Source organism: Protomyctophum bolini, assembly GCF_963924005.1.
Source record: "Protomyctophum bolini genome assembly, chromosome: 13".
Lineage (NCBI taxonomy): Eukaryota > Metazoa > Chordata > Actinopteri > Myctophiformes > Myctophidae > Protomyctophum > Protomyctophum bolini.
The window spans coordinates 9211519-9236402 of record NC_137874.1 but is presented as its reverse complement, the minus strand read 5'-3'; the positions used below and the strand labels follow the sequence as shown (position 1 = coordinate 9236402).

The 24884-nt window shown below is 42.0% G+C and overlaps 3 protein-coding genes across 7 annotated transcripts in view; all 3 read right to left on the bottom strand.

Moving 5' to 3' along the window:
• Positions 1-171: 171 nt before the first annotated feature.
• Positions 172-6759, bottom strand: gab3 (GRB2 associated binding protein 3). Of its 4 annotated transcripts, none has more exons than XM_080780331.1 (11): positions 6638-6759; positions 4718-5018; positions 3846-3975; positions 3324-3751; positions 2849-2898; positions 2468-2711; positions 1976-2063; positions 1645-1729; positions 1325-1399; positions 766-912; positions 172-616 (listed from the first exon to the last, which is right to left on the bottom strand). In XM_080780331.1, the coding sequence occupies exons 1-10, from the start codon at positions 6707-6709 to the stop codon at positions 775-777; spliced, it is 1611 nt and encodes a 536-aa protein (XP_080636457.1). In that variant the 5' UTR covers positions 6710-6759; the 3' UTR covers positions 172-616; positions 766-774. The 4 variants fall into 4 exon arrangements, with proteins under 4 accessions (XP_080636457.1, XP_080636459.1, XP_080636456.1 ...); XM_080780333.1 differs by adding an exon at positions 5291-5337 and having other exon boundaries at positions 172-912; positions 6638-6730; XM_080780330.1 differs by having other exon boundaries at positions 172-912.
• A 930-nt stretch (positions 6760-7689) lies between these two features.
• On the bottom strand, positions 7690-8241 carry LOC308326899 (gamma-crystallin M2-like; the record flags this gene model as incomplete). The annotated part of the gene is made up of 1 exon (XM_080779963.1): positions 7690-8241. The coding sequence occupies one exon, from the start codon at positions 8239-8241 to the stop codon at positions 7690-7692; it is 552 nt and encodes a 183-aa protein (XP_080636089.1).
• Positions 8242-14925: 6684 nt separating this feature from the next.
• LOC308327398 (MAP/microtubule affinity-regulating kinase 4-like) overlaps positions 14926-24884 on the bottom strand; it is a gene marked incomplete at its 3' end in the record, with an annotated part of 36122 nt that continues 26163 nt past the window's right edge. Inside the window, exons 13-18 of one of the 2 annotated variants that reach the window (XM_080780832.1) lie at positions 23165-23376; positions 22181-22278; positions 21034-21324; positions 18634-18716; positions 16285-16348; positions 14926-15313 (exon numbers count right to left, since the gene is read on the bottom strand). In XM_080780832.1, coding sequence (XP_080636958.1) covers positions 14926-15313; positions 16285-16348; positions 18634-18716; positions 21034-21324; positions 22181-22278; positions 23165-23376 — 1136 coding nt within the window. Of the gene's footprint in view, positions 15345-16284; positions 16349-18633; positions 18717-21033; positions 21325-22180; positions 22279-23164; positions 23377-24884 lie in introns of both variants that reach the window. The other variant, XM_080780833.1, reaches the window with a different exon arrangement.

Below are 24884 nucleotides of genomic sequence, written 5' to 3'. Positions count from 1 at the left end.
ACACGCACACGTTGTAGTTTCATGCCCCCCCACCTTAGTATTGCTGCTGCTATTTATTTCTGTGTTGAGGAGTCCTCAGCCGCCCCCCCCCCCCCCTTAAAAAAACAAAACTCAACAACAACAAACGAACAAACAACAACTATAATAACACAACAACAAAATATCTTGTGTTGACCTACTGGTATTTATAGGATGTAAAAAGAAAGCATTGAACACATAGTTGTAGCCTACAACTGTTGGTTGAATCCGTTCAGGCTTGGAGCAAGACAAATAGTCAAACAAATGCCCTTTACCAAACATTTCAATCATAGTAAACTGTTCACCCAATAGCCGTCATGGTAGCAAAAAACTATATATGACATTCAAATGTTCCATCATGTAGGAGGGGAATGTTTACACATAGTAGCCTATTATTACAAATTAGTTACTTCTTTACAGACACATAATTAGCCTTATGTCTGTTGCTCCTTTGGTTTCATTTGGACTTAAACAACAAGCTATGTCCTTTGCACACATAAAAAACAAACAAAAAACAGTCTAACATTGTGACACAGATTGTGATTAGGCAAAATTTACAAGGATGCAGCAGCCGTCAATCAAAATTGTCTTCTATCTTCTATAGAAACAACAATAACATGATAACAATCATCAATACATCAAATAGACTTTCAAAGTGCTCAAATGAGAGAATAAAACAATATCCCACCGATGAACCTTATTAGCCAATGCCTTTATTTCTCTCCTGCATGTTGAAATGAAATGTACCTGATATTGTCATTGTGTATTTTCCTTGTATGATTTAAAATTTTGACGGACATCATTCCACTCCATCTTAGTGTTCTGCAGGGCCTGAGTCTTCGTCTCGTCCACCCGCACGTAATCCACTCTGTGCTCATCAGCCACAAGAGGCTTCTGTTAAACAATGAGAGAAACTTTAGTTGGACTGAAGATCTTTCTTTTTTAAATAAAATCCAATTTAAAAGAGGAGAATTATCCCAAAATGATTGTTAATTAATTAGGCTATGATCTGCTTTATCAATAGAAATTATAGAGGTATTAGGCCTACTATTAGTTGTTAGTATGCATTTTTCCACTGCTGTTTGGATCCACTGTCTTAAAGCATAATTTATTCTTAAATAACTATAGAAACACAGGACATCGCTGAAAATCAGTTATTTGTGGCGATTTACACGGTCTTACGTCGACTATAAATTAGGCTTACAGGGTCAGCAGCTGTAAGAAGCCAGCTGTGCAGCAGACTTAAGTAAACTGTAAAAAGTAAGACAGTGCAACTCTTGTAGTGTATATTTATTCAGTGACATACCTTCTGTGTAGGAGAGGGGGATGCTGAATTGAAATCCAAGAACAGATAGTCGAGGTTTGATCTACTATTCCAATACTGTCATAAAAGAGAAACCATGAACATCATAGTCAGTCATTACTGTTGATAGGACCACAAATACTTATAATTCAGGACAACAATGTATGCATTCTTAGTACAATATCTCTGATCTATCTCTCGTGTCAGGTACAGGGAAATGTTGTAGTTTATTAATTAAATCACTGTATAATTAAGCCTTAACCATTATATTATCTGGATTTGTATTAAGAAAGTGATTTCAATCGCAGTGAAAATAACTTTACAGTTGTGTTGCAGCTTGTGTCCTCGTCTTCGTTATTTTCCCCGTTCTCATCATGTCTTCTCTCAAGAAGTAAAACGTTTGAATTGCTGGGATTGACACAATTACAAACATGCAGGAAGAAAGAAATGAATTGAGATCAACAACTGCTGCCATTAAATAAATCATACAGTATCTGCCTTAACTGAGAAACTAATAAATATGTATGATTTATGAAAGCATTAAGGTAGGTTACTGTGATTATCTGAACTTGACAATAACCAATGACATTTAAATGTCATTGGTTATTGTTCAATGTTATTCTTCATTGATTTATTAACTGTATTTAATCTCACCTTGGATCAGTCATTGTGCTCAGAGGAGGATGGGTGGAACATTCTTTTATTGTAGCTAGGTCTCTCAAATCAAGGGGTGGGGGGCGAGCTAAGGTTCAAGGAAAGAATTAATATTGGACATGATCCTCTAATCTGTAAATCTTTTACATTTAATTTTTGTTTGGTTTTCTACAAAAATCCTTCTATGGTTATATATTCATTATGTCACAATAGATGGTAGTATTTTGAGATAGTTGCAGGATAGAATAAAATGTACCTGTTATTTACTATCTTGTATGATTACAAACGTTTACCCAAGATTGAATAAAGGCATAAATAACTTAAATTACTGTAGGGATGGGGAGAGAGATGGGGGGGGGGGGGGGGGGGGGGGTGACATGCAACAAGTACACTGCCAGACTGGATTACCAGGCCCACCTATGGTACGGTACCTTGATTTTCCACAGAATATCATGAACTATTCCAAATATTAACCGTAAAGCTCTCTCTCACCTGCCCTCGGAGGCTTGAGGTGCCGGTTAACTGGAGGTGGCGCTAGATCTCCAAACTGACACACACCAGAAGTAAGGCTGACAGGAGAGTCAGCAGTGCAGTTTTTCTTGAGGAAGTTCATAGACATTGGGCTCATGGGGATGTAGCCATCAAACTCTTTGCCAGTAACAAAGGCAGGTGGAGATGCCATGGGGATATACGGGTCTTCTGCGTCATTTGGATTTGTAGTAGTATTTAAAGGCTGCTGAAAAGACAGTAGGTAAGAAAGTCATGGGCTCTGTCATCATGGTAACACCATCTGTATGAATTATGTTGGACAATCAATAAACACAAGCCATTCATGACAAGAATATCCTACCTAGTTTACAACATCTTACTCACCAAATGAAGACTCAGCATATTGACCCTTGATGACTTGGCCTCAATGTCTCCTAAAACAAACGAAGATATTTCACTTTGATGTTTATGAAGCCTATTTGTAAGAAGACAGCCCCACAACCATGTTGAACTAACAACAGCATGGGATAAGATTCACTACTCATATCAGGCGAGTTGAATGATGAGAGCATGATTCATTTTCCCCATGTGATTAGATTTCTCTGTGGAAAATGTGCCAAACAAAACCTGAACTTGATTCTCAAAATGTCATAACATTTTACAGATGCTGCAAGTTTGCGAGTATAGTATATTAATCACAATGTTTTGTCATATTTCCTTCTATCATTTGTGCCAGACACTCCACTGAGATTGGGGTCCGGGAGCCATATAATGTTAGGTCATGTGTTGCTATAGCTCTTCTGTTGACAATATTCAGTACCTGCTTCGACATTGTCTAGGCTTGACAGAGTGAACCTACTTGAGATCAGTGCAGGTTGACCTGAGACTCCCGGTGCACTCATTCCCCATCGTCCATGAGCTCCTTCCTCTCTTAGCTGCTCTGAAAATGGTTTAGGCGGCAGTGGAGGAGGTGTTTGTCCATCAGTGCTTGCCTCCAATAATTCAGAAGAGAAATGTTTGTCAAACTGGAAAATGACTGTGGCACAGGAGCGTGCTAGTGGAGAGGAAGAAGATGCTGTCAACTTGCATGGCCTGTCATAGGCTAAGGGAGTGCATGGTGCGCTGAAAGGAGGATTACTCATCCTTCTATCGGTAAAAGTAGGGAGACCAGTGTGAGCAAAAGATGAAGCCATATTGATGGACAGGGATGAGGAAAAGTTGTCCTCGACCATATCATCTGATGACTTCTGTTCCAGAGAGCTCTCGGAGTTAGAAAAACTGTCACATCTACAAATATGAAAAATAGAAAACAGTACACATATTAAAAACTGAAGTGTTGTGACTTTCCTCCCATGTAAGAGGTTTTACAGATTGTACATACCTAATGCTTACACTTCTCCCGGTCTCACACTGTGAGAGGAAGAGATAGTCCATTGGATAACTGTGTTCGCTTAACATGGACTCGTCATGATTAGTAGTCAATGGTGCAGCAGTTGAAGCATGATGTGGGCCTGGGGTGAAAGGGAAGAATTATTCCACTTTTATGAGTGAAAGAGAGAGAGAGATTTGAGGTTTGTGGGCAGACTTATAGGGGTTCTTGGGTTTGTTTATACGTAGATGTATGTTCACTAGTTTGACAGAATTCGGACGTCAATTCGGACGTACGTGAACAGTCTGCATTAGCAAAAAAAACACTGTAGGGACAGTACATTTCCAGTGTTTTCTCTAGAGAATATAGTGTGTTTGCTTAAAATTGCATATTTGTATTACAGGTTCCCATAAATTCTGTATCAGATAGTTTAGAATTCTTCAGCAACTGCATCATTTCCAGTAATGGGTAGGCCTCCAGAAAGCAGTTTTTCTGCATGTTTTCCCTCTTTCTCTGGAAATCATTGCCTACTCTATCTGTTCCACGCAGATGACAACGCTCCAACCGCCAGATATGATGCCAAATATGGGTGGCCCCGTTCTAGGGATTTCCAAGATTCTTGCAAGTCTCAACCACAGTGACTTACAATGCTGCAACGCTAACTAAGAATATGGTTGTCAACATTAAGTGCAACCTAGCTAAAAAGCAAAGGCCAAAAACCATATTATGCCAGTGGCAATAACATGTATTGTCTCGCAGTGTAAGGTAAAATGTTATTAATTTGATCATGTAAATAAAGATATGTGCTTGGTAAGGAAATGAGAGCTACTGAGAAAATTAATGTTTAACATAACATAAAACAACAAAAACCTGTATGTTATTACCTGCATCTTCCAGTGGTGCAAAGTGGCAAATTTGACTGATGCCCTGAATCCACCTGTTCATCTCCTCTTCAGTCTTAGCCAACAGGTAGAAAATACGACGTGACGTCTTTACAACAAAGAGATGTTTCCCACTGAACGCTCTCTTTAGAATGAGTTGATCTGTCTGCATCTTCACTTCGCTCTCCTTCAGGTCAATGGTGCGGATTGGCTTTTTTGAGACCTTACTTTGATAGTATTCCAGTACATCAGGATCGCCACTCATGCGGCCTCTTCGAAGCACAAACCAGCGTTTCCTCCATGTCTGTAGGGATAGAAGATTAGACAGAGTCACACATGAACTAGTTTGAACTGAACTTCAAACTTCGATGTTAATGCAGTTCATTCAAAGTACTGCATAATTCATATGCCCCCCAACCCCATCCTTATAAGCAAGCGACACAATTATACAACGAAGTATAAATTAGACTTTAGTCATGGAAAATAAATCAGAGCTCATTTAGCAATGCTTTGCAGCTAATGCATCACTTTACACAGCACTTGTTGCTTTTGCTATGGTCACTAAGCAGAACATACTTTCATGTTTCCCAGAAGTATAGGCTGCCAAGAAGAGGAAGTTCTTTCTACGTGATAAAAAAAAAAGACAGAGGTGTTTATTTCCTTGGTCACTAAATTTAACAAGTATGCTGAAACTCATCCCTCAGTTTAGATGCCACATCTAAATATTCATTGATTTAAAAAGGTATAGGGAGGAAAGGCGCACAAAACAATGGTTGTTGACAGCAGCAGTTTAACATTAGTTTTTTGGTAGTTTGTGTGGTTAGACTGTTAGAGGATTCTGAGAAACATTGGCCCAACCCTTTTTTATTTTACTTTTCTTTTCTGTTTTGAATTCATAGCATTAACTACATAACCAATGAATCATTTGATTCCAACCTGCACACAAAATGCTATCAGATTCCTTGTTTAAATGAATCGTGTCCTCTTCTGTGTATAAGGGAGAGGGAACTTGTGTATGCTGTATCTTTATTTATCTACTAATAACACAATACAGAAAACTTCATACTCCATATCCTCTAGCTCTCACAAAACATTTAAACACAATTAAAACAAAAGAAGTGTCTTATTCTCTCTAACAATTAGCTCCCCCCCCCCCCCCCCCCCCTGACCAAACACACAACAGTGGTTTGGAGTGGACCTAAAATGACCTTTCCAATTTGTAAAGAGAGAAAGTCCAAACATCCATTAAAAAAAAAAAAAGCTTGGTTGTTGGTTTTTTTGTTTAGTTTTTTTGCCTGTCTGGTCATTCTGAAGTACTGCAATGACAGTACTTCTCATGTTTCACAATGCACACCCTAATTTAAAATGACAAGCTAGCTTTCTCCCAAAACAGACCTCGCATGGCCTTCTCCTCCCGTCACATGACCTCAGTCTACAATAGGTCATATTCATGAAAGTGTTCACGTCTATAGTATTAATATTAATGGGATAAAGCGGCCTATTCAAAGTAGATCATAGCTTGTAGCTATAAAATGCTGTATTAGTTTATGATTAATCAAAATAACACTTTAACATTATGCAACCAAACCTCTCAAAAATACTTTGCAATGGAAAAGAGGAAGAAGATGTATCATGTAAACAACACACACACACACGCACGCACGCACGCACGCACACACACGCACACACACACACACACACACACACACACACACGCACGCACACACACACACACACACACACACACACACACACACACACACACACACACACGCAAGTGCACACACACGCACACACACACACACACACACACACACACACCACTGCTCCACAGCATAGACTGGTATTATACGACAGTTCAGGTAAAAGGCATAATAACAACACAATAAACAGCTCTGCCCATTCCCCTGCATATATACTCACGTATCTCTTTAGTTTCTTCTCAGGGGGGGATTTAATGAGCCAGCCGGTGCAGACCACATCCCCTGTGCTCATCTCGACTGCACAGCGTGTTTGTCCTCAAGCACTACTATACTGCTGCTGCGAAACCGAGAGCAACACTAAGGCATAGGCATATCCTGTGTTCTGGTATTCAGCCTAGCCACACCAAAAGGAGGAAGTCGAGAAATTGATCACACTAACGGACAAGTAGAGAGAGGGGGGGAGGCGGGAGAGAGAGGGAGAGAGAGAGAGACAGACAGAGACAGAGAGAGAGAGAGGAGATGGAGGGTGGGGTGGGGTTTTGTGGTTTTCACAATAAACCAAATGCTGTGATGCTTTATTCAATTTGATAAAACCAAGGGACACATTTTGATGTGAGGTTATATAGCTCCTTGTTTTATTTTATAAAATCTTCCCAGAAACTTGCAAAGTTACAGGGAAAAACAGCCCAAAACAAAAAGGAAGAATGAATAGATTGAGCTGTATAGTTTGATAGATAATTTTTACATTATTTATTTTTTTCTCCATTATTGTGCAAAGTTATTATGCCAAATTTATAATAAATACATTTTCTGAATGTATAATATGGCAATAGGTTGGCATATTAATATTTGTAGGGCACAAAATATTCACTTGCCTAATTGATCTTCTAATCTCACCTTAAAACCTCATATTCACCTCATATTGTACTTGGTCCCCTCCCATTTCCTTCTACACCAAATGTTTTCGCTCAAAATAGCTTGATTTACAGCTTGCCGAGTGCCTGCTTGGCACTCGGCATCAACGGGTTGGATTGTCAAATCAACTAATGATTTGACTTTGATCTGTTGTGAGCTTGTAGATCGTCTATTTTCACAGAATGTGATCAAAAAATGTTTGACCAGAATAGGGGTGCTATAATAGGGGTCATGTGGTTTTTGAATGTGTGATAAATGTTGCCACAGAAATAAATGCATCACAATCGCGTTCTTATGTTTTCATCATTGAAACAATTTTTATTAAGGTCAGTTCATCATCTCCTATGACATTTTAAACTAACAGGAATCGGTGATGCGCTTCATGCTCATGAACCTCATGCCCTGGCCCATGCCCATGTTCTGGAAGTTCCTGTACTCGCCGGGCCTCATGTACATCTGCCTGCCCCTGTACTGGGCCTGCTCGTACATCAGCCAGTGGCCGTCCATCACGTTGCAGGACATGCAGTTGTTCATCTGGTAGCGGTCCATGATGTTGTCGCAGTCGTCGTTCATCTCGTGCATCTGTCCGCCGAAGTTCTCCCTCTCGTAGATCCTCATCCTGTAGTTGCCCCTGTGCTGGGGGATCATGCGGCAGGACTTGATGTGCTCCCTCATGCCCATCATGCTCATGTAGTCGGAGTACTCGCCCCTCCTCATGAAGTACTGGTTGCCCATGTAGTTGGTGCGGTCGTACATCATGAAGCAGCCGCTCTCCACCCTGCAGGAGTGGCACTTGTTCAGGTAGGAGGACATGTCGGAGCAGTCGTTCATGCACTCGTAGGAGCGGCCCTGGAAGTTCTTCTCCTCGTAGAAGACGACCTTGCCCATCATGTTCATGCCGGAAGTCATCTTTGTTGTGTTGAGAGTTGTTTCAGCTGCTGTTGTTGCTGCTATATACTGTTGCTGTGGCTGTGGGTGAACTGAACTGACCTACTACCTGCCTGAAGCTATCCTTTTATACAGTACCACCAGCAGGTCAGTACAGCACTGTGTCCCCGGCCCGGGCAGCTGCCCTGACACAGCAATATTCCATAGAGGTCGTTCATCAAAAAACCTCTGAAAGGCTGTTTCTATGACGGCACAAAGCCTGCACCATTACGACAATGCAGACAACAAGAGGCTGAAAGGTGTCCTCCCCCCCCCCCACCCACCCATCAGCCAGTCCCCCCCCCCCCCCCCCCCCAGGCCCAGTGTCTGTCTCCCCAGCCAGTGTCCCCCCCAGCCAGTGTCCAGTGTTTCAGCTAATCTGTCTAATATGCAAATGATCTCATTAACTATAAAGCGATACAAAAATGTACCAAACAGAATTTGAATTGAATTAATTACAGGGAGTTCATTAATTAACATTTCTGTAACTCTTTTGATCTGTGATGATCCCAGGCCAAATATTTAACAAGCGCCATAAAAAAGACGAACAGGTGAAATCAGAATTATTGCAACAGGTTACAATCATGCAAATCATATTAAAGGGAATGGAAATAACTATTAATACAAATTGGTGCAATACAGCTAATTTTACTTTTACAAAATGTAATAGGAAAACATACACTATAAGCATTAAGCATGTACCGTAATTATGTTACACATGGCAAAGGTTTAGTATAATAGACAGAGTGAGACAATTCATGAATGATCACATGATGGCAGCAGCAGAGAGCATGGGGTTCTTTGCTGATTTGACTATCCATTTGTCACTGTTTTAAATAAATGTTCTGTATGTGTTGCACTCGCTGATATGTACTGAAATAGTATATCCACTCTTGTAAGGCTCCGATTGAGACGGTAGACTGACTGAAGGTATACTTTTTCTCAGCAGGACAAAACACATTTAGTGCCCAAGAAGTCCACAGACGTCCTGGGAAAAAAAACGTACAGAGGAAAAACGCCACTCAACCTAGAGACTCTCTTTAACTCTGCTCACCTGCTTTTTCTTCCTTCCAACTTTTTTCCTTCTATCATTGATTCTTCTTCTTTTTTTCCATTCATTTCCCTCCATTTCCATCATATTATTCCACGTTTCTCCTTATTTTTGGTCGGTATAACATCCTGGGATAACAGCCTCCACTGAGGCAACATGTGGCATCTCACGTTTGGTTGTAAACTGTTAATTATTGTTGTTGGTAGACTTCAATACAAATAAAAATAACATCAGCATGAAACAGCCATACAGACAGACCTCCGTCTTTTCCTTTGTAACAGTTATTACAGACAATGCTCTTTAAATTCAGCAGTGGTGGAAAAAGTATACTCAATTGTTTTACTTAGCCTTAAAGTATAAGCAGGCCTACCTACTGCAATTTAGAAGTAGGCTACTTCGTTACAAGTAAAAGTACGAAATTGAAAATGTACTGTAAACTTCCAGTTCCTTCCCTGACAAAGTGCACCTTAATTTTAAACTCATAAGTAGTGCATATCTTGTAATGCTTTCAGAGATGCATGTATACACACACAATCATTTTTTAATATAATTTCCAGTTAGCACTGCACTACTACACCACAAACCACACAAGAAATGAAGGAAAATGCCAACATCTGTGAATTTTTATTAATCATCATCAGCTCCATGTTCTCCTCATACACCACCACAACCACTCAATCTCACTTTTTAAGCTTAATTTATGTCCCATCGTATGACTGTGTCGCGTGGCAAAAAGAACTTCAACAAGCGACAACGTCATACCATGTGTGGAATACATTAGGCCGGTATACAGTTTGTTTCTGAGGGGCAGCAGAGTCAAAGAGTAGCTATATAGAAGACCTGAACAGAATTATATAATTAATATAATATATTATATTAATATACAGGTCAAACTGTGTGTGTGGTGGGCCCTCATCAGTCTCATTTAGTCCTTTTGCATATTACATCAACATGGTTCCAAAACAAAACTCTGCTCCAGTGCAACAGCATCACATGCTGAGCTGCCTGGCGTCGTAATATACTGCAACCAACAACCACCATTTAACCACTTTAAAACTCTCTATACTTAAAAAGTTAATACTTATTGACCGCAGGGTCGACTCGGCTCTGTACTTTGATTGCTTTTCACCCCCCCCCTCTCCTTCTACACCAAATATCTTCTTCTTCACCAAAAACGGCTGATCTGAAAGCTCACAACGAAAGTGTGTTGTGAGTATAGCCCACCCCTTTTTGTCGGATCGGTGGTTAGACCCGATTTTTTCCGATACAGAGACAGTATCGGGACATCTCTAGTTGTGAGCTTTGTAGATGTTTCAGTAAATGATGTTCCAGCCAAGGTTCAAGTGGTTAAACTGGACCAAAAGGTGTGTCTCTGAATAGAAGAGAGACCCACGTACTGCACCAGCACACACTGAACAATCTGTCCTTCTTTTGAACAGTTTTAGTACAATACAGCCTACCTAGAGACAACGTCTGTCTGTCTGTCCATTCATTCTTCATATGTATACTTTCCCTCCCCATTCCAGTCTTCACTGAGATGTTTAATAGTGACCAGCCAGATGCTCATTTCGCATTCAGAATTCATGTAAACCTAAACATTCCTATGGCTTGAATGCAAACCCAGGGCTTTCAACAACCTTCCAGGGGGAGTTCAGTTTATCAGAACGGATATCAATTTGAAACAAACTGGTATATATTGGGTATTATAGCGAACCATTCATATAAATTCACAATGTATTTCCCAATATTAAGTTTCCTTTTTTTTCCCCCGTTTGCTTGACCAGAACTGATATTGTTATTACTTAAGTTGTTGGCATAATTTATTATGACATTATTCTGGACATATTTTTGAGGAACTCACAGAGGCCTACTTCAATTAACTAATTAAACATGTTGTTCCTCTGGCAGAGGGATGGAGTGAAATCCCTGGATTTCACATAAGCCCTGCCAACTTGTACTCACGAGCACAGGGAAAGCTGGCGCTACATTCAGCACCATTTCTTTGTATTAATATTCATAATTATCCAAAAAACTGCACTGTAAAATCCCGAGTGTTAATTTAACTTAACATCGCATACCTTGTTTAAACCAAATTTTTGTACGGGAACCCCTTTTGGTGTTTTAAAAAGCATTATGTCATGCTTTAGCGGTTGAAAAATAGCAGATCTACAAGCTCGTAGCGCGCCACTCGGTGGCGCGCAACGAGCTTGTAGATCTGCTATTTTTTGAAAAATCTTGAATATGTGTAGAATATATATTCTTTCACAACGTTCTTTTAACTCAAATCTTTCAGATGGGTCCTCGACATGAAATGACCACTGACATATAGAAACATGAGGCTTTTCAAGAAAACCGTCAGGATTTACAAGACTTCTTTTTCTCCTTTCTTTTTAATCGGCGTCAGGTCTTTAAACTGGGTTAATAGGTGTACATCTTTTAGACTCTCTTGAGTTAATTTAGCATTCAGGATTTTGAAGTGTGAGTGTCTGTATTTCACAAAGATTCCACTCCTTGGTGGGCATAATTTTTCATTATTCCCGCCTAAAACCCAAACTCTGAAGACATGCAAGGATTGCAAGTTGGTATTGTTCTCCATTGTCGTTGACAGAAACTGCTTTAAACTAGAATTACTTCCCTTGCTCTAGCTATAAATAAACCTTGAGCTCTAAGATATATACTATATTCATATATTTTATATACAGTCATAAAAATGACTGATATAAATCCATTTTTTAATGATATTATTCTAAAAAATAAATAAAGTACCTGTGCAAATATCCACAAATTGAAGTGTTTTCACATTTAAGACATTGGCGCCCTCCAGTGGCTAGTTCGGGGGAGTTGCCTATACTAGGCACACTGGAGGGAGCTGATTCAAGTCAAAGCAAAGTGCATTGAGGTCTATATTACCTAATGCTATTATACACCACAATGAGAAACGTCCAGGGAGAGGACAAGGACAGAGACTCCGGGCGTCCATTGCCCTGCGGAAAGAGGACAGGTCAAAACCTGTCAGCTCTATTGGGGCTCTTTGCGTTGCGTGTCATGACTCAGGAAAACATCCCAGACCAAAACTGGACCGAGGACACCTCAAGAGATGATGTGGGTCTACGACGTGACTGTGAGGGGTGACTGCATGGGAGGGAGCGTTCCCTCCGTTTAAAAACAACAGAAAAACAGGATCTCAAAACAAACACAAAGAGTTGAAAAAGCCAAACGTTCGTTCTCCGTGAAGCTCAATCCCAAAATTGGAAAAGGGATGTCTAGTGTTAAATACAACGTGGTATAGACAGCTAATTGGCGACTACTAGTCCCTGTTAAATGGATGTGAGTTGAGGATGGGGGTGATTAATTAAAGCCTGATTTAAGCTTTGATGCCCAAAAACGTACCATGCAATGTGGCGTTCAATGAAAATAGCATATTCTTTATTTTCAGTTAAGAAATACGTGTTTTTTTTTTTTTGGTGAGTGGCATCATGTTTGTAAGACACCTTTGCCGCTGAAGCATAAATCAGGCTTTTTAGGAGGTTCCAATGCAGGGGGTTTGGGGGGGGGGGGGCAGATCACCATGAGCAAAACCACAACTGAGATACTATTAACGGTAAATCATCAGCCAAACAACATGGTGTCTGTAGCCACCATAATAAATATCACAGTACACTATTCACTAGAAACTGGGGCATAGGGTGGAGCAGAAAGTGTAGAATGTATGTGCGTGCGCGCGTGTGTGTGTGTGTGTGTGTGTGAGAAAGTACAATTGTGATCTGACAGACTACCCTCTCTCTGTAAGTGATCCACTATATAAAAAAAGTCAGATCACATGATGATGGCACAGATTAGAATTTCATTGCACTGGAAATAATAAGACTTGTTATTATTCCATTTAGGTTTACCATGGCTGTGACATCCATCCTACCGCGTTCGTGTTTTGGCATAATTATCCCCATTGAATTCAAGGTGAACGTTCCACAATGAAATGCAATCTATTAGTAGTTTTGCACGTCGAAGTAAAGTCGAGACACCCTCATGTCAATGTCTACCATCTTGCAAGCTTTGAGGCTTGGCTTTCTGTAAAGGATAGGTTTTGCTTGGGACAAAAAAAAATATATATATATAATGCAACTGTTTTATGGCTCAAAAGAGGAAAGGAGAACTATGATGAGAACTTGGTTTTGTGGGTCATCGAAATGCCTTGAAAGTGACATGTATGTTTGATTGACAGTGGGTTTTACAAACGTAATACACCAGCCAAGCAGAGTAATCAAGAGTTATTTCTCTGAAAGGATATGATAAGATGTCTTTCAAAGTCCATTTCCAGCATGTTAAAAGTGACTTTCAAATCATATAATCCACCATGATTCCATGAATCATGACATAATCCATGAATGAATCACTTTTTTCCTATTGGTGGCACTGGAATTTGAAATGAAAACCTGAATATTTATCGTACTAAAATGTTATTTGTTCTGGACTGTATGTGTCAATACGTTTGCTAAACCGTGGGGCATGTTTTCTCAATGAACGTGGTTGATATGATCTCCACATCACAGTTCCATGCATGCTGGTCCTGTGCAGTAAATGTGAGACAATGCAATGTGAACGCAGAGCGAGTTTGAATCCCCATTTAGGTTGCACATGGTCGCCACTGACGCCCTTCGTGAGTCAGAGACGAGTTCTGATTGGCTGTTTCAAAGCTCTGTCAACCCTGGGATCCACTAGGAAATAATTCCAACACAGCCTACTACACTATGTACACATGAATCAGAACGCAGCAAAAGAAAAGAAAAAAACCTCTGGGATTGCTCGTCTGATCACTGAGTTGGACCGTGGTGCCTACATATTGTGCATATTGTTCACAGGTTGCTGAAGAGGACAGAGTGGATCATCACTCCGTTGGCGTCGGTGTCACCGCGCGGGGGCAGAGGGATATGAGCTTCGTGTGTCGTGTTTGTCGTGTGACACACAGGAAAACGAAAAAATGGGATGTGGCTTTGTCGACGGTCACAACAGAATCACAATGTTTTCTGTCGAGTGGTGAAGAAAGGTGGCGTTGAGGTGCTTGAAAAACAACGTTGTGATGAGAGCAATAAATATCAAAATAAAAGAGTCATTATGGCTAGATTTAGCGATAAAAAATATTAAGCTGGACTCTCTCTCTCTCTCTGATCCAGGTCCAGTGTGTTGGGCAGAGTTGCTCAGTAGAGAAGTTGGGTGAGGACACGACCTTGGGTTGTAGGAGAGTGCTTCAGTCTGTGTGTCATCAGGGGTGAGAGGTGTGTGTGTGTGTGTGTGTGTGTGTGTGTGTGTGTGTGTGCACGGGGGGTGGGGGGGGGATCATCATATCTGACCGCCTTGTAAGAGACAGGAGGAGAAGTCTTTTCTCTCGGGTCCAGCCCCTGGCTCCTTCTCTTTTATTTTTTACCCTCAATGTTATTTCGCCCCGCTCCTCTCTCACACACACACACACACACACACACACACACACACACACACACGCACGCACAACACGCACGCACGCACGCACGCACAAACACGCACAAACACGCACAAACGCGCACACACATCATGAACGCACACACACGCAAGTACGCACCCTCTCCTTTTTTTTTCTTTTTTCAAAGTTCAAGGTCCTTGGAGATCTGCGTGGCAATGTCCCGAAAAGGTAGCGGCGCCCCCCAGAGTCGCGTGTAGCGCACCCCGTTAGAAGTCTCAGAGGAGGAGGAGGAGGAGGACGAGGACACGGTGGAGAGGCGACACACCTCGGCCTGGAAGGCCACGCGGCCCGGCCCCCCGGCCGCCCCGTGGGTGCAGGAGAGCAGGAAGGGCCCGCCGCCGTGGCGGTGGACCTGGCAGCCGCAGCCCAGCGCCGCCGCCCGCAGAGCCGCGACCACCTCCGCGGGGTCCCGCCGCCGCCCCCACCCCCGCCGACTGCCTCCACTCAGATCCCAGCCACGTCCGACGGCCCGGGGCTCGGGCGCTTCTTGATGCCCAGGTAAATGGCCACTGTGAGGAAGAAGAAAGGTTATACGATATCCTGAATATTATAAGACCACGGCGACACATGCGGTGGTTTCCTATATAATACTACTAACCACTTTCAATCTTTTTGACTTTTTTTTGTCCATTATACACTGACACGACCACCCCCCAGGGTAAGTTGTGATTTGCTCTCGTTCACTGCGATGCAATTTGCGGCATTTCCAAAACAATATTGCGCAGAGTATAGCGATTATCAAACGTATTTGCAATGCCATACGTTGAAAGATCTGTTGCCCCCGTGGACAAGGCACGTTACCTCCGCAAGTTAGATATTATCGGCATGGATGTTTGTCCGTATGTGATTAAGGATTGGAACAAAAAGTTTCATTGGCAGCCATAGAAAATTCTGCCCAGGGTAAAAAAAACGGATGTGACGTTTTTGGGCGTTCCTGTCTTGTTCCGTGTCAGTGTATAGGCAACATGATTCTTCCAAAATTTCAAAATGGTAGATGAATGTCAAAATGTTTAACTGAAATATGTTGAGACACCAAAATAATGTGCAACGATAGCAGATGCACAGCTGCGTCGCAATGTATTCGTTTAACCCATTCTGACCGGGCACCCATTTTGGTGTTGGCATCATGTTATGCTTTGGCTATTGAAAAATAGCAGATCTACAAGCTCATATCGCGCCACCGAGTGGCGCGATACGAGCTTGTAGGTCTGCTATTTTTGAAAAATTCGAAGAACGACTGACATTTTTAGAATCTGATCTCAGGTCAGAATGGGTTAATCAGACCAGTGTGTGTCCCGTGGAAACCTCGTATGAATCTGATCTCAGGTCAGAATGGGTTAACACATGTTGTGAGTTTGTACGTACAGTAGATGGGCTCTTTTTCACCGGCACAACACCATTGTTTACGACAGCAACATATAAATGAATCATTGTGAAGGATGACCGGGTTACAACAACAACCCCTTCGGTTACAGTACACTGTCGTCCAGAACACTGACCTTGTGACCGCAAATCGGCTGATTCCCTCAGGTTCATTTGTGACCCTGTACGAGAGACAGGCAGAAGATATAGGACTAGAGACCAGTGGACAGTTTAGGAGATATAGGGCTAGACCAGTGGTGGAAAGTAGTACTTTTACTTAAGTTTACTCCTTTGATTAGAAAACATACATTAACCACTTCAACCCTAGACAAAATAGCATATCTACAAGCTCACAATGCGTCGCGTTGCGACGCATTGTGAGCTTGTAGATCTGCTTTTCAATAGTAGTTAATATTCAATAATAGTTTCAATAGACTTTTAGTACTTTAAGTAAATTTTGATGCCGATACTTTTGTACATTTTCAATTCCGTACTTTTACTTGTGACGGAGTGGTTCTAAATGGCAGTATTGGTACTTTTACTTAGGGAAAACAATTGAGTATACTTTTTCCACCTCTGGGCTAGACTATAGTGGACAGTTTAGAAGCAACCTGCAAACAAACACACCGTGCACTGTCTGGCCTCACTCACACCTTTCGGCCATGACACTTACATCTTGCTTACATCTAGCATGCAACAATGTTGTATGCTAGATGTGTAAGCAAGATGTAAGTGTCATGGCTGCCCCAATGCATTTCCAATGGAAGTCACATTCGACTGCATTGGGGCAAGATGTATCACACCCTTTTGTATACAACAAGCATACATCAATCTGTTGCGAAGGTGTGAGTGAGGCCTCTGTCTGCAACCAAGTAAAAACCATCGCAAACAAAATCCACAAGGCTCATATCAGAGGAGACGGAGAACATCAACATCACAGTCACAGAGTCAGAGCATATATCCATTTTAAACTGTGACCCCTCCACGGCTGAGGCGGCCTGTCTGTCTGTCTGTGTTGGCTCGCTATTATTTCACAGCATGCAGATGTGTTAAAAGCTGCAATCCATAACTTTTTTTTGTGTACCGTGTGTTAATGTGTTAATTCAATATAATATACTGTAAGTAACCAACACAACTTGGGTTGTATTTGGTTTCCCTGCTCTTCTGCTAACCCATTCAGAAAGGGAACCCCTTTTGGTGTTTTAAGCATTATGTTATGCTTTAGCTATTGAAAAATAGCAGATCTACAAGCTCGTAGCGCGGCACCGAGTGCCACGCTACGAGCTTGCAGGTCTGCTATTTTTGAAAAATCGTGAAAATGTGGCACACATCTTTGAATATATTCTGTCAAGAGGGTTTTTCAGAAAACTCTCAGGATTTAGAAGTACATTTGTAGAATCGTCCTCGGGTCAAAATGGGTTAAAAACCGTTAAGACATTGAGACCCTGCAGGTCCGCTATTGGTTGAAGGCGTTGCATCATGAAGATCAAAGCGAAATATCTCTCCAGTCCAAACAGGCCCTCAGGTCTCAGCTGAGCAGTAGACATACATTATCTTATGGATTGCAGCAGCATTCATGCACATGTGTTCCTTTAACCGCATCAAAGGAACAAAATGAGGCTTGAAACAACATGAGACAAATGAACAAATTTGAACAAAACAAAGACTCAACTTTAACAAAACATGACCCAACAAACCCACAAACAAACCCAAACTACTAAATGAAACAGAACACCCAAGTCTGACGTCAATATCGGTAGAGGGCCCTAAGTCCACGGGTTCATGTGCTTTTTTCACTGACGAAAACTAAATGAAAACTAAGCTATGATGACTAAAACTAAGACTAAATATATTGACAATTTCGTCAACAAATAAAAACTAGACTAAAATGTTAGGAAGGGACTTGTGGACAAAATATGCAGTATAAGTCATTTCACACATTGTTTGAATGCTGAAAATAGCCGACCTACAAGCTTGTAGTGTAAAATCAGCCATTACGATGGCATCAAGGCCCGCCAAAAAACACATTTTAGTCGACTAAATCAACTGTAGATTTAGTCGACTAAAACTAGACTAACACTAAAACCTTCCAGGTGACTAAAATGTGACTAAAACTGAATGAAGTTTCATTCCAAAGACTATGACTAGACTAAAACAACACTAGCCTATACCAAATGTGGTATTTCCCCAACCCTCCCCATGCTAGGAAGCAAAAAAAGAGACAGAGACGTAGGAAGGAGGAAGGCAGACAGTGGATGTCCAGTGACAATAGAGAACACAAACGAGTCATGCTGAACGATAATAATAAACTATTCGATAAATGCACATGGCACATAGCAGCATATTCAGGGCAGGCATGGCAGACAGGAATGCATGATCTCATTCAGTATTTTTTCCTATGAACAGGCAGACACGCAAACGCAAACGCAAGGCCGACAGAGAGAAGCGAGAGACATGGCAAACTTACTAACTGTTTTGGATCCTTGTGGAAGAGTACAACCCGAGACTGATTTGTTTGAGCCCTGGCGCTTAGAAGGGTCAAGGTTGACCCTGACGACGCAATGGGAGAGGGAGTATAGGAGGAAGAGAAGCATGGAGAGAGAGAGAGAGAGAGAGAGAGAGAGGGGGGGGGGGGGGGGGGGGAAGAAAAGTGGAGGGGGGAGAAAATACAATTGAATCGTAGGAGAGCGAGTGGTTGGAAAACAGGCACGGCAGGAGCTGATTGGCAAGGATGGGGTTTGATAAGATTAGGCATATTATGAGATTGTTATGACTGGAAGCTGTGGCCGGGGGGGGGGTCATAAAAGCTCTCGTATTGTGGTAGGCATTATTAAAGGCTGTACAGCCAGGATATACGCACGTTGAAATAGAACATGCAGTATACCATATGGTTACATTTCATCTTTGATGTCCCCTTCTGACATAGAGTGACACTTAAAGGGGAAACTTCACCCTTTTTGCAAAAAAAATTAATATGTTAATGACGTTTAGAAGATTTAGAACACTTTCCTAGGGGTCTTTATGTGTGTAATATGTGGTTTTATAGATATTTTTGATTTTAGCAGTGAGCCCAGTGTCTCTGATGTCATGGACTCTGAGCTCACTTACTTCCTGGAACTACATGTTGTCTCAGTAAGACAGCCCTCCCCCCTATCCACAACGAGGAGCAGTGCACCAAAGCATTATAGGAATTGTAGTCCAGAAAGGAAGTGAGCCCAGTGTCCATGACATCAGAGACACTGGGTTCACTGCTAAAATCTAAAATCTCTAAAACCACATATTACACACATAAAGACCCCCAGGAAAGTGTTCTAAATAAACATTAACATATATTTTTTTGCAAAAAGGGTGAAGTGTCCCTTTAATAATATAACAATTTAATCTTCTGCTCAGAAGCTCAATCATACATACAGTACGCAGAGAGATATGGAGTGTCTGCTGCTTGGGGGGTGTAACACTGTAACTCAAATATAAAAGTAGCAAATATTGAAGAGATATTTCAAAAGAAAAAGTGAGCATTCAGAACATCATTTATAAGTAGTGGTAGTAGCAATAGAAATACTTTGTATAAGTTTGTACCGCTGCGCCCAAGCTGTGACTCATGTGACGACGTCCAGTTCACCCCATTTGGTGTTTTAAGCACTATGTTACTTTCTCATAAACAGTTGAGCTTGACCCTGGTTGTCTAATTGATCGTCATATTTTAACTTCATCATTGGATGATGTTGCATTTTCGCTGGATTGTCGCTGCACAATGGTGTCTAAATCTCTTTTCATTGTGAAAAATTTCCTGCACTTAGCATGATATTTTATTTTGGGGGTTTCATTTGGAGGCAAGTTATGTGCAATAAACAGGAGGGGCTGAAATTCACGGATCTGCAGGGAAGCTTGTAATAACATAGCCCATGAATTTAAGTCCCTCGGTTCTACTAATGGGGCCATTGGAGATTCCAAAGAACTGTGTACAACACAGTCAGTGGACTCCTGCCTATTGATTACTGGTCTCTGATCAGGTTCCATGCTTGCTTGCTAATGCTTGCTTGCTAATGCTTGCTGACTGGCTTGCTCACTGCTCTGTCTGAGTGGAGAAACAAATCTGAGCTCCAGTCAAACTGGGGCTTAAATAGGGCTGGCTTGATTGCAAGATTATTGTCTCCAGGTGGTGTCCGTCCACCTGCCAGGCAGGAGGCCCAGACACGCCCACTCGCAGAACTAGGTCAGACTGTGAGATGCTCAACAAACATCTAACATAAATTACTGTTAGTGAAATGAAAGATATTAATGATATACAATGTGAACAGTAACTTGTAACTTTCTGCAGGGTAATTTCCCAGGGGTGGGGGATCATTCTATGCCATACTTACCTACTTTTTGTTTAATAATTGTTATATTTTCAACATCAGGGAGTCTTTTGGGTACACTGTAATGCTAAATGCAAGTCTCTAAGTCTAAATGTAATATGGTGGGAAATATAGCCCATTTTGTGACCAAAGGAAAAAACGAAAATACTAATTTGACCTATTCTTTGAATTATTATTCTATATTCCCAAGAACCATTTTTTGTCATTACAATGTTTTATAATTCAGTCCCCATCAATTCCAGGCATAGTTTAATGTATTAACTTGTATTATAAGGATATTATATGAAAATGAATAAAAAAAATGAGAATTTCGGTTATTTCTCATATAAAAGTGGTGGTAACAGGTAGAAACGGAGGGCCAATTACATATAACTTTTGGCAATATGAAAAGGTTTCAGGACGATCGACGTATAGAAACATGAGGGTTTTCCTGAAAACGGTCAGGATTTAGAAGACATTTATTTTCGTATAGAACCTGTCCTCGGTTTTTACTTTTTTATTCATACCTGCGTGTGAGTTTGGAGGTCAGCTTGGTGAAGAGGTTGGAGGTGGCCCGGCTGCGGACGTGAGGCAGCGGGCTGGCTTCGTGGTGGGACAGCGTGGGGGACGTGGGCGGCGCCGAGTACGTGGGCGGGACGCGGTCCCTCAGCTGGCCCCCGTGGAAGGTGCTGCGCACGGTGGAGCCCCGGGTGAGACGGCAGCGGTCCCCCCCCGAGGCGGAGCCCGAGGAGGAGGCCCCCGCCCCGGCCATGCTGAGCGTGGACGGAGAGGCCGCGGGCATGCGGTGGCTCAGGGCACTGTGTGGAGAGAGAGAGAGAGGACGATGAGAGACCACCACACCACATAAATCGGGGGGGTCCCAGAGATAGAAATGCCATTAAATGGGTGGGTCCGTAGACTAACGCATGCATGTCAAACTGGGGGGGGTCCTTGAAATTAACCCATTCAGACCTGAGATCAGATTCTAAAAATGTCTTCTACACCATGACAGCTTTCTGAAAAAGCTATGTTTCTATGTCAGTCGTTCTTCGGTTTTTCAAAAATAGCAGACCTGCAAGCTCGTAGCGCGCCACTCGGTGGCGCGCTATGAGCTTGTAGATCTGCTATTTTTCAACAGCTAAAATGGGCATCCCTGGAGGACAGATTTGGGAAGGAGGATTACTTGTCAAACCAGCATTGAATTTGGACATGCATGACAATGTGTGTGAAGAACAGGGAAATCATACTGTAGTACATCATCGTCAAGTACAGAATAGAGCCACTCGAGCCCACACTGTTTCTTCAGGGACACTATTATCATCAGAGGAACGTCGCTATAACGTTCGCTGGCCTATAAGGAATCAATATAGTCACGTATTATACCAGTGGTTCCCAAAACTATTTCATGTCAAGGACCCCCAAATTGACACTCATTAGCCCCCCATTAGAAAATATACCCCAGAAAGAGAAGATGTTTTTCTTTTACGGCTCCAACAGTGATTTTCAACCATTCTATTGTCAAGGACCCCCAGTTTGACATGCATTTACCCCCAATTTGACATGGTAAAATCTATGTTAATTTAACTCTGAGAGTGTACAACATTTTTTACAGACCCATAAGCGTCCATTTGGTTCCTAAACTATCATTTATGTGTTATATAGTATCCCCTCTACCTGTTCTCCTTGCCGTTCTGCAGTAGCCTGTCCGTGCCAGAGCGGTCCGTGCACACGTATGTATTCCGGCGGGTCATGGCGCTTCCAGGGATGTTATTCTATAGAGGGGTCAAAGATCAAGACAAATTGTTAATTGAGACTGATATGCTGCAGCTGGTAGGATGCATCATGACGGCCTTCATCATGAGTCTGTACGTCGTTAAGCCTGATTTAGACTTAGTCCCGTGCCAAAAATAGCCGATCTACAACAATCTCACAAAGCGGTGTGTTGTGGTGAGCAGCTATGTGATGTTAAAGGGAAACCAATGGAATTTGACAGAATATGGGGGAACATTATTAATAATATACGGAGTGGGGAAACGAAATGTTTTGTTCTTTAAAAAGTTAAAAACCAATTAACCAAATAAATTAATATATTACAAAATATATATGTTTTTAACCATGTAGCACTCTGGGATTCCCAGAGTGCAATACAAATCAAATGCATTATTATTATTATTATTATTATTATAAAATCAGCTATTCGGTGTATGACGCCTCCTGTGCGCAACTAAGTACAATATATTATATATTCCAATCCAAAATGCATTTTCGGCCTATTCGGTTTCGGCCCTAATTAGGCAGAAGAATGTGTCACAGAATAATGTATGCAATTAATGCATTCAAAATAGATGAATAAATGTGTTATGGACCCATAATAGTGATTATTATTTAAGTAAAGTTTTGCCATAACCATTTATTTTGCCATAAACCAGGTAGCTTTAATGTACGGCCATGACAGCAATGGTAGGAAAAAAAGATATATAATATTAATCATAATTCGCATATTCGGTTTTCGGGCCAACTGTTTCCAATATATTCGGTTTCTGCCAAGAATTTCCCCTTCGGTGGATCCCTATACTATCAATAAAGGCCAAAAAAACAAATCTTAGAAAACAAATAAAAGAAGCCACATACCATACTGTAGTTGTCCCTCTCTCTCACCGTGGTGGCAGTCATCTCTTTGCGGCGGTCAGGGATCTCGGACTTGTTGGGGTTGTTGGCGCTGCTGACCATGGGGCTGGAGGGAGGCAGGCTGTGGCTGCCCATCACACTGCAGCTGGCCTTACGGGACGGCATGCGGCCCTCCCTCAGCTCCCTGTCCCCCGTGCTGGTGGGGCTCCGCTTGGGGTGCATGACCGGCATGGAGGGGCCACCTTGGAGAGGAGGAAACACCAGACAGTATGGCCCTTTGTGGTTAGAGTGTCCGCCCTGAAACGGGGGCGTTCGATGCCCATACCAAAGACTGTAAAAATGGGACCCAATGCCTCCCTGCTTAATTGGAACTCGGCATCAAAGGGTTGGATTTGGGGCGGTCAAATCTACTAATCAAATGATGCCCGTGTGCGGCACGGCTGCGGCTCACCGCTCCAATAAGAGATGGGTCAAATGTGGAGAACACATTTCACTGCGGTATAACGTGTGTGACAAATCGTACGACTTCGACTTTTGACTTGAAATGTTAGCATAATAAAGACCAGTGTAAAGCAGTGGTTCCCCAATCTTTTCATGCCAAGGACCCCCCGAATTGACACTAATTAGCCCGTGGACACCCAATTGAAAAGATATGACAGGGACTCCCCCCCCCCCCCCCCGCGGCACCAGGAGGAGAGATCACATCACCCCTGTCCTGGCTTCTCTCCACTCATGGCTGCCGGTCCGGTTCAGAATCCAGTTCAAAACCCTCCTGTTTGTGTACAAAGCCCTTAATGGGCTGGCCCCCTCCTACATCACCGACCTCCTACCCCCCCTCTACCAGGACCCTCGGGTCAGCAGACAGGGGTCTCCTAGGGGTTCCGCACACAAAAAAGAGGCTCAGGGGGCGACCGAGCCTTTGCTGTCGCAGCCCCCCAGCATTCCCCTTGCCGTTAGGTCTGCACTCTGAACCCCCCGTTGAGTCTTTTAAATCACAATTTAAAACATTTTTATATTCACAAGCCTTTGCACCTTTCCTTTTAGATTACTTTGTCCTGTTGTTCTATTATTGACGTCTTCTGCACTGAATTGTATTGTATTGTATTGTATTGTATTGTATTGTATTGTATTGTACTCCACTATATTCTGCCTTGTGGTACAATGAGAGTTGTTTTTAAATGTGCTATATAAATACATTTGATTTGATTTGATTTGATTTGATAAGAGAATATTCTTACGGCTCCAGCAGACATTCTCAGCCCGTTTAATTTCAAGGACCCCCCAGTTTGACATGCATTAGGCTACGGACCCCCCATTTAATGGCATTTCTATATCTCTGGGACCCCCAATTTATATTGTAAAATCAAACTTTATTTAACTCTGAGTGTGTACAAATTTGGTTCCATTTGTTACACACCCATAAGGGTCCATTTGGTTCCTAATCTATCATTCAGCTGGGGAACTCTCTCAAGGACCCCTGGGGGTCCCCGGACCCCACTTTGGGAACCACTGGTATACAGTAACGAAGTACATTTGAGGCATTTCCAAATTTCTGGACTTTTACTTCTACTCCACTATATCTCAGATGCAAATATTATACTTTTACACCAATATAATTATTTGAAAACTTTAGTCACTACTAGTAGGGCTGGTAAATTGCCTACAACCTCACGATAGACACGTAGGCCTATACCATAGACTACAGAGGCCACGATATACGGTATGTATCGCGATACGTGTTGATTTAGAT

Excerpts from the sequence above, each read along its gene's own strand:
- gab3 (XM_080780330.1), bottom strand. The coding sequence starts at position 6,709 with ATGAGCACAGGGGATGTGGTCTGCACCGGCTGGCTCATTAAATCCCCC. Across the intron at positions 2,064-2,467 it reads CCTCAAGCCTCCGAGGGCAG|CTCGCCCCCCACCCCTTGAT; the intron begins GTGAGAGAGAGC and ends CTTGAACCTTAG. Across the intron at positions 913-1,324 it reads CCCCCTCTCCTACACAGAAG|AAGCCTCTTGTGGCTGATGA; the intron begins GTATGTCACTGA and ends ATTGTTTAACAG.